At 37.4% G+C, this 8595-nt stretch overlaps 3 protein-coding genes across 3 annotated transcripts in view; all 3 read left to right on the top strand.

Annotated features, from left to right (window-relative positions):
* Positions 1 to 2107: 2107 nt before the first annotated feature.
* Positions 2108 to 3426, top strand: LOC111433126 (ethylene-responsive transcription factor ERF091). Its single transcript, XM_023070071.1, has one exon. It carries the CDS (start codon positions 2436 to 2438, stop codon positions 3255 to 3257), a length of 822 nt encoding a protein of 273 aa, XP_022925839.1. The 5' UTR covers positions 2108 to 2435; the 3' UTR covers positions 3258 to 3426.
* A 766-nt stretch (positions 3427 to 4192) lies between these two features.
* On the top strand, positions 4193 to 5474 carry LOC111433128 (rac-like GTP-binding protein RAC13). Its single transcript, XM_023070073.1, has 6 exons — positions 4193 to 4312; positions 4389 to 4586; positions 4653 to 4716; positions 4798 to 4862; positions 4938 to 5003; positions 5143 to 5474. The coding sequence occupies exons 1-6, from the start codon at positions 4214 to 4216 to the stop codon at positions 5242 to 5244; spliced, it is 594 nt and encodes a 197-aa protein (XP_022925841.1). The 5' UTR covers positions 4193 to 4213; the 3' UTR covers positions 5245 to 5474.
* A 2714-nt stretch (positions 5475 to 8188) lies between these two features.
* LOC111433125 (WUSCHEL-related homeobox 9-like) overlaps positions 8189 to 8595 on the top strand; it is a 2287-nt gene continuing 1880 nt past the window's right edge. The window contains exon 1 of the mRNA XM_023070070.1: positions 8189 to 8502. Within this exon, the coding sequence (XP_022925838.1) occupies positions 8391 to 8502 (112 nt within the window). The 5' untranslated portion in view covers positions 8189 to 8390. The remainder of the gene's footprint in view (positions 8503 to 8595) is intronic.

The following is an 8595-nucleotide window of genomic DNA, read 5'->3' on the forward strand; positions in this document are numbered from 1 at the left end:
TGTCAATGTTTGTACATTATAATGTATTTTTGTGGAATTCTGTGATTCTGAAGCAAGTTAGTTGTTGATCGTAAATAGCGATGGATGGGTGTCCGTTTGCTAGTCATGTCGGTGAATTTAATTGAGCATTAATACAATAATGTACCTTACCTTATTTGCTGACATCTTTTAAATTAAAAATAAATAGATATATTCCATAACTATGTCTTAACCCATTCAAGTTGACAAACTATATAAATCTTTCATGTATCTACTTGAATATATGTATTTGACAATTAAAAAATATTTACCAAGCCAGATAAAAAAACAAATAAAGAGAATATATAGGTGCTGCTCTAGATACACTCATATTTTAATATACACTCAGCTAAGCTTAATGGCCAAGTAATATTAAATATTTTCATTATAGTCATTCCATTTTTATTTGTTACTCAACCAACAATTAATTGAATTAAATTACTATTTTGATCCATTTTATAACTTTTAGGAAAAATAAACTATCGATTTAAAATTCTAAATAAATAATTAGAAAGAATTAGGTGGATAAGAAAATAATTAAAAAAGGAAATAAATAATAATAATAATAATAAATGCAATCGTTAAGTTGTTAAATAAAATAATAGACAAGCACGTAATTATTCGATTAAGTCTAACCAATAGAATAAATTATTAAAAAAAAATAATAATAAATTTGATGGGCTACTGGGCTGGATAAAGTGGGCCAAGAGAAGTGAAAGCCCAACTAAAGCGATTGTGTTGAAGCCCAAATGGATCCAGAGTTGGAAACTTCTGGAAACCCATCTGTTCATTATTATGTATGGATTCAGCTCACCCAAAAATGTCAAATGTAAAAAGTCAACGCGTTCGTCTACAGGAAGTGTTTCTAATTTGTTGAGCAAATTAGATTACTTGTTTTGCTTTCATTTGATTGTACATTGAACTCACAGCTCTGCATTCCATTTATTTATGATATCTTCTTCCTCTTTTCATGCCTTCACCTCGGTCTTCATAATTGTCAAAAGTTATTTCATCCCATTTTTAATAACATAAAGTACGATTATGATTAAAACATCAACTCACCGTTATTATATATCGTATGTTTTGATTCGTTACGTATCGTTGTTCGTCTCACGGTTTTTAAAACACGTATGTTAGGGAGAGATTTTTAAACTAACGTGGGATCTCACAATTCACCCCGTTGGAGGTCCATGGTTCTAACTGGGACACTCTAGTTCCAAGGAGGTGGATTGTGAGATCTCAAGGCCGACGATGACAACAATATGTAACGACCCATATCGATATTGTCCTATTTGGGACTTCCCTCAAGGTTTTAAAAACGTGTCTGCTAGGGGAAGGTTGTCACACTCTTATGAATAATGGACATCACAATCCACTCCCTTTAGGGCTCAGCGTCCTTACTGGCACACCGCCTTGTGTCTACCCCTTTAGGAAACATCGAGAAGGCTAACACATCGTGTGATGTATGGCTCTAATACTATTTGTAATGACCCAGATCCATCGCTAGCAGATATTGTACTTTTTGAACTTTCTCTCAAGGCTTTAAAACGAGTCTGGTAGGGAAAGGTTTCCACGCCCTTATAAAAAAAGTTGTTTTGTTCTCCTCCGGAACTAACGTGGGATATAGAATTAAATTACCTAAAAAAAACAGTTTTGGAGTTATGTTTAACATGCTTCTAGACTTAAAAAAGAAGAATTAAAATATCATCTTGTTCATAAATTTATTTTTAACTTTTGCACTTTTAAATCTTCAACCACCGGAGCATCAAAACGGCGGAGTAAGGTAACACCAGACACCTTACACAGTCGGCGCGCAGCCATTTTGTGTATTTCTTAGGAACATGTCTTTGAAATTTTAAATTCTCCGGAAAAGGAATGTCCGAGTCTGAAAGGGGTTTCTGTCTTTTTTTCCTTTTTTTGATAATGTCAACTCGCTTATTGCTCTGTCAAGAAATGGGAATATGATCATTTTAAAAGAAACTCCTTAAAGTTTCAACAGCTCCTCTTTTTCAACTCCCTTCCAAATTCCGTAAGAACTCGGGAGTTATTTTTCATAATTTTTCCAATCATAAGAATCGCCAATACACACTGTATCCAGCTTATTTTTCTGGGTTGCTTCTCTGTTTATCAAATGGATAAACCCTAATTCAATGATTAGATGGGAACCACAGAAGTCAATTGAAGGGGCTTTAAATTAATCCCCCCATTACTTTCCCATTAATTTAGGTGATTACTGGATTCAAGGCCAAGTTTCCTTTTGTGTTCCTGATGGAATGGAGTGGGATTGCGCTTAATCTGAGCTGTATCAACTTCACATGGGTCGACTTTATTTATAAAGCTCGATTATCGATGCCTCTGTCTTCTTCTCTTACTTCGTTTATTCATGTGGGATCTGTGTTATAATTTGTTTACTGCAAATGGGTATCCAACAGGATCAATCTGAAGCAATCTTAGAGAATGTTTGGGCCAACTTTATAGGCCAAAGTGGATTGGATGGACAAGGAGGGAAAAAAAGTGGCAAATCTTGGACAGAGCTACCTAGTCTTCGTTATAGAGATGGATCCATGGAGGGTGTTCTTGAGAGGCTACCAAGTCTTGGAAGATGGGTATCCATGGGAGATGAGGCATGGGAGGAGCTGCTTGATGGGGTTGTTCCTGTTAGCAATGCAGAGAAATGTTTTAATGAGAATTTGGAGAACACCCCATTTAGTAATTCTGGTTTCGATGTTGATAGAAGGCGATCGGGGAAGACGGTGGCGACGACGAAACACTACCGTGGTGTGAGGCGACGACCGTGGGGGAAATATGCAGCGGAAATTCGAGATTCGTCGAGGAAAGGCGCTCGGGTTTGGCTTGGGACATTCAAAACAGCAGAGGAAGCTGCATTGGCTTATGACAAAGCTGCACTCAGAATTAGAGGTCCAAAGGCACATCTCAATTTCCCTGTCCAGACAGTTGCTGAGGCTAGGGGAATGCATTTGTCAACAAAGAATGATCATTTGGATAATCCCATGCCTTCTTCTTACTCATCTCTTGGCAGCCATGGAAGTGTGTCGATCACGGGCAAGCGATCGACACGGGATTGGGAAGACAATCTCAATTTCAGCATCATGGAATTGGAACAGCCAACTCCGAAGAGAAAGAGCAGCACCAACAACATGTTATTCGACGATTTGGACGTTTTCGAGTTTCAAGACTTGGGGAGTGATTATTTAGACAGCTTGTTGTCTTCTTTATGATAACATCTTGTCCAAAAACTCCTCCAATTGGATCGGTAACGGCAAGGTTTTTGTCACTAAATCAATTTGTGATCCATTACTGTTTTCATAACTTCCATAATTCATTTTTAAGCTAAAACACCATTTACTCCAATCAAATTTGTCTACTTTTGTTCTATTTCTCGAAATATACACATAAAAAAGAGAGACACAGACAATAATGTACGACAATGATGAACTAATATACCAAACTCCAATCCATTCTATTAAGCACAATGGTGCTCGAGCTATTACCAGTCGACTCAGTCTTAAGCTTTCCCTTCAACTGTGGAGGAGTTGTCGTTGTCGTCATCCTCACGGTCACTGCCACCACCGCCCGTGGGAAATTGAGAAGCTGGAGAGCTTTGAAGTTTCCACACCCTTACGACGAATATTTCTTTCGCTTCTTCAACCGACATGGAATCTCTTATCCACGATAAACGAAATATATTGGTTACTTGTCAATTGCTCTAGCACGAAAGGAAACAAATGTAAAACCACTTCCAAATTGGAAACTTTACCACATTTTGGGGTAAGTCCAAAGCTGATTGGGTGCGTCGGTCTCAGTGTGTGTAAGCAACAAGAGATGTGCTTGTTTAGAGGAAAAAGTGGGTGGGAGGCTAAAAGGCAAACCCCATCTAAGCTGCTAAAGCCGAAGCCCAGATAGATGAACTTCACCCAACTCTTAACTCCCAAAGATCCAAACTCCCCCTTCTATATCTTATCTTCCACTTGAAGAAAAAGATACCCAAAATCAAAACAAAAACAATTGCTCAACTTTCCCCTTCTGCAATCATTTCCATTTTCGATCACTTTCCTTTCGGTTCCAAGTGGTTGGAGTTTGTTGCTTTCTCTGCTCTTCTCCTCCTCTCACTTTTTGTACAATTCTATGTCCTTTAAAACCCATCCATTACACAACGAAGCCTTCATTCCAAACCATGAACACCGCCAGGTTTCTCAAATGCGTCACCGTCGGGGACGGCGCCGTCGGGAAGACTTGTATGCTCATTTCTTACACCACCAACACTTTTCCCACGGTACCCATCTCCCATTTCCCTATTTCAAATAATGGGTTTCGCTTCTTTTCCTTTCTTCATTCGTTTTTGTTCGTAGGATTATGTTCCGACCGTGTTCGATAACTTCAGCGCCAATGTGGTAGTCGACGGCAGCACCGTCAATCTTGGCTTATGGGACACTGCCGGACAGGAAGATTACAACAGACTGAGGCCTCTGAGTTACAGAGGAGCTGATGTTTTCCTATTGTCGTTTTCTCTCATCAGCAAACCCAGTTACGAGAACATCTTCAAGAAGGTAATTTAAATTCTTCCAAATTTCCCATTATGTCATAAAGCTAAGCCCTCTTCCTTTATGTTGCAGTGGATTCCTGAACTTAAACATTACGCTCCAAACGTCCCCATCGTTCTGGTTGGGACTAAGCTTGGTAAGAACTCCTTAACTTCACACCATTAAGCCGCAAATCGAGTGAATTATGGTAACATTCAACGAAATCAACAACTTGCAGATCTACGAGACGACAGGCAGTATCTGATTGATCATCCAACCGCAACACCCATAACCACAGCTGAGGTAAAGAAATTAATCACTTGAAAAAACTGGATTCTGTTCTTGGGTCTGTTGATTCGACTGAAGGTTGTTCTTCAGGGCGAGGAACTGAGGCGGATGATCGGGGGCATTGCATACATAGAATGCAGCTCCAAAACCCAAAAGGTATAGAAATTGATCCATAAAGGCCAAACGTTAACTGAATTGAATCTTTCCCCTTATAAACTTATATTCATTTTTCAAATTAATCGATGTGGGACTCTGTCCTAGCCATCCTCACCATTGAATTCTTTTTTGGGCGCAGAACGTTAAGAATGTATTTGATGCAGCAATAAAGGTAGCATTGAGGCCTCCACGACCAAAGAAGAAGCCTTGCAAGCAGAGGACGACTTGTGCTTTGCTTTGAAAAATAAGTTCAAATAATTGGAAAAAAAAAATATATATATTTCCCATCCATTTAAATTATATATTTTATTATTGTGAGCAGCCTTTTAGGCCCAATGAACGACTTGGGCCTTCTAGTGATGAGCCCATAATCGCTTGGGTTGGGCCACATCAAAAACGTCCACTGTCCATTGGGCTTTGATATGGTAGTAGCCCAGTCAAACGAAATAAAGATGATTAAATTAAACACTTGGCAACAAAAATCAATAAACAAGTTAAAACACAATAATTCCTTAGTAATTAAGTTTATAGAATTAAAATTTTCATTAATCCCAACAACCTTGGTTTTCGTTTTCTATTGACCGCTGCCTTTTCCTATTTCCCTTTAATTAATTTATAATTAAATGGTTTATTACAGTTACTAATTAGAAATTTAAAAAAAAAAAAAAAAAGAATCAAAACGTATTCTCTAGAAGATCGTTACCCTTTTAACTTCCCAAGGTGACGCCTCCTTGATTCGCGCGGATATATATGGTATCCATAACTAAAAAGTATATCAATATTATTTTTAAAAATATATAATATTATAATAAGAAAAAATGGGAGGTAGTTGACCATCAATCAATACACATTTTTTTTGTTTATTATATGTTCTTTTAACTATATAATATAATTATGCTAGTACCATATTCTATGTTTTTATTCCTTAGGACAATGTTTTGTCACATTACATATGGTTTGTCCAGAGAACTAAGTAATTCATGAAACAAAATTTAACATTCTGGCGTGTGAATATGAACAAGCTTATTTGACGTAAGCTCTTATGACTTTAAATTCATGAATTTTTCTTTACTTAGTCGAGGGAGATTAATTAAAGTAATATTATATAAGAAGAGGAGGGAGTGGGTGGGTGCATGAGTAGAAGTGGAGTCAACAAAATGCAATTAAACCATAGCATGTTATGTGTATTTACTGCATGCACGTTAGCATTTACTGACTTCTGTTGCCGCAAATTTAGCTTAGACACACATACCCACTTCCTCTTTCACCTTATATTTTAATAAACCTACAACTTCAAAACCCTCCCTTCTCCCCATTTATTGTAATCATGGGCGCGTACGAATATTTGAACCTCTAAACTTTTGATTAGGACGAAGCGAGGGGAGAGTTTCGATGTAAGAACATAACGTGTAGAAATGGGTTAATAAAAGAAGGGAATGGGAGGGTGTTTAAGTCTACTTCCAGTTGCTAAAATTGTTGTGTCCTTAGTTTCTGGTAACTTTGGTGCGTGTCTGCTCCAAACATAGGCGCAGATAAGGGCTTTCATCACGCTCCTCCAGTGACCCATCTTATACCATCTTTCAAACTAAGGGGGTTGTTGTGTAAGAGGAGGACACTCAGGGCCTCCTCATTGGCCTACCCCTTACCATCAATGCCCCACTGATTGATGCCTAAATCAACGAACCATATCTCTTCACGATGAACACCTCATCAATGACTTCATGCACATCAACATAACCAGCTGAACAACTTACTAAAAACAGGATTTCAATTCAATATTGGGTATTTTGTACCTTCACTTTTAAGATTAAGTGAATCTAGTCTATAAATCTCAGCAACAATTTGATTTTATGTCTAATGTTCATTGCTTTTATGCTTTTAACGTCAAATTCTACATCAATTGTGGGGTTTAAACTACAAATAATCCATGAAGATTTTTGAATGGGATAAGAACATTAAGAACAAGATTGAAAGAATTTATACAAGTAGTGAAGAGATGGCTCCCACCGGCGGGATGATGATTGATGAGGTTAGCATGTCGGAATTGCGCCGACATGAACTTCATTTTCCAACTGGTATTTGCATGGGGAGTTGGAAATACCACACTTCCTCAACACTCACACATGTGGAGATTAGGGTTTGGAGACACAAATTAATGAAATGTACATAACGGATCGAAACTTTTTTTCATTCGAAGTTAAGCTAAGCGAAGTGTGAGATCCCACATCAAGTGAAGAGGAGAACGAAACATTCTTTTAAGGACATGAAAACCTCTCCCAAGTAAGCACGTTTTAAAAACCCCATCTGGGCTTGAAGGAATGAATTGCGAGATCCCACATCGGTTGGAGGAGATGAGAACGAAGCATTTTTTTACAAGGAGGTGTAGAACGTTCTAATTAGTAGACGCCTTATAAAAATCTTGAGGAAAAATTAGAAAGGAGAACTGGCCTAATATAAGGAATGTGGTGGAAAATATTCCCTTATTTATCGTACTATGGGAGCAGGGGTACAAATGAGAAACTAAATCCTTGAGCAGCCATGCCCCATAACCTAACCTTGCTTCTTTTATTTTGTCTCTTTGCCTCTCTCTCTCTCTCTGTCTATTGATATTGTCTCTGCTATCTGCCACCGCCACTGTGTGTGTTGCGTGCAAGCTTTGATAGTGAAAACTCACTTTCACTTAATGGTACGATCTTTACTTCCCCTACTCATCCTCTTCCACCAATCTAATAAAACCAAACCCCATACAATGCATTTTTCTACTTATTATTACCATTCATCAAAAGTTGACGAGTTAGGACCGAGTCTAAATCTCCTAAAGGACTACTCACGTCATGGATTACAGTAGTCCCACCTTGACTAATTAAGAAAAATATCAATTTGAACCTTTGGGTTGGGTTTTTAATGTTGTAAAAATGGTAAGTATTATATATGTGGGGGAAGAGTTGATTAAAAAGATAAAAAGGGGACAATAAATAATAATCCCTCGAGTCAATCCAAAACTCACCTTATTTTGGCCAATATAAGTAAAGCTTGCAATTATTATACCCCATCACCATTTTCCAATCAAAATTAAGCCTCCATTTCATATTCCTATTGACTTTGAAAAAAAGAAAAAAAACCCCTTATTTATGTTTTGCAACAACCCTTGCATTACAATAATCTCTTTAGAGAAAAAAAAAAAAGAAAAGAAAAAAAGGTGTGTGTATGGTGAACAAAAGATTCTAATTCAGCCCCCAACATCCATTCCTTTTCATCTTCCCTCACCAACTTTCTTCAAAAACCCATCAAAAACAAACCCATTCCTCTTGTGGGGTTGCATAAAAATTGAATCTTTGAATAGCCCTATAAAATTCAAGAACAGGGTATTCAGAGACAGATATCGTCATGGCTTCATCAAACAGTCACTGGCCAAGCATGTTCAAGTCCAGGCCCTGCAATTCTCATCACCAATGGCAACATGACATCAACTGCCTCAGATCTGCCCCTTACAACACAGGTTCTTCTTCAATTTCTATCTGTCTCTGTGTTTTTTTTTTTTTTTTTTTTTTTTTTTTTTTTTTTTTTTTTTTTTTTTTTTTTTTTTTTTTTT

The sequence above is a fragment of the Cucurbita moschata genome, unplaced genomic scaffold (genome assembly GCF_002738365.1).
Source record: "Cucurbita moschata cultivar Rifu unplaced genomic scaffold, Cmos_1.0 Cmo_Scf00041, whole genome shotgun sequence".
Classification (NCBI taxonomy): Eukaryota; Viridiplantae; Streptophyta; class Magnoliopsida; order Cucurbitales; family Cucurbitaceae; genus Cucurbita; species Cucurbita moschata.

Excerpts from the sequence above, each read along its gene's own strand:
- LOC111433128 (XM_023070073.1), top strand. The coding sequence starts at position 4,214 with ATGAACACCGCCAGGTTTCTCAAATGCGTCACCGTCGGGGACGGCGCC. Across the intron at positions 4,587-4,652 it reads ACGAGAACATCTTCAAGAAG|TGGATTCCTGAACTTAAACA; the intron begins GTAATTTAAATT and ends TTTATGTTGCAG. Across the intron at positions 4,717-4,797 it reads TCTGGTTGGGACTAAGCTTG|ATCTACGAGACGACAGGCAG; the intron begins GTAAGAACTCCT and ends AACAACTTGCAG.
- LOC111433126 (XM_023070071.1), top strand. The coding sequence starts at position 2,436 with ATGGGTATCCAACAGGATCAATCTGAAGCAATCTTAGAGAATGTTTGG.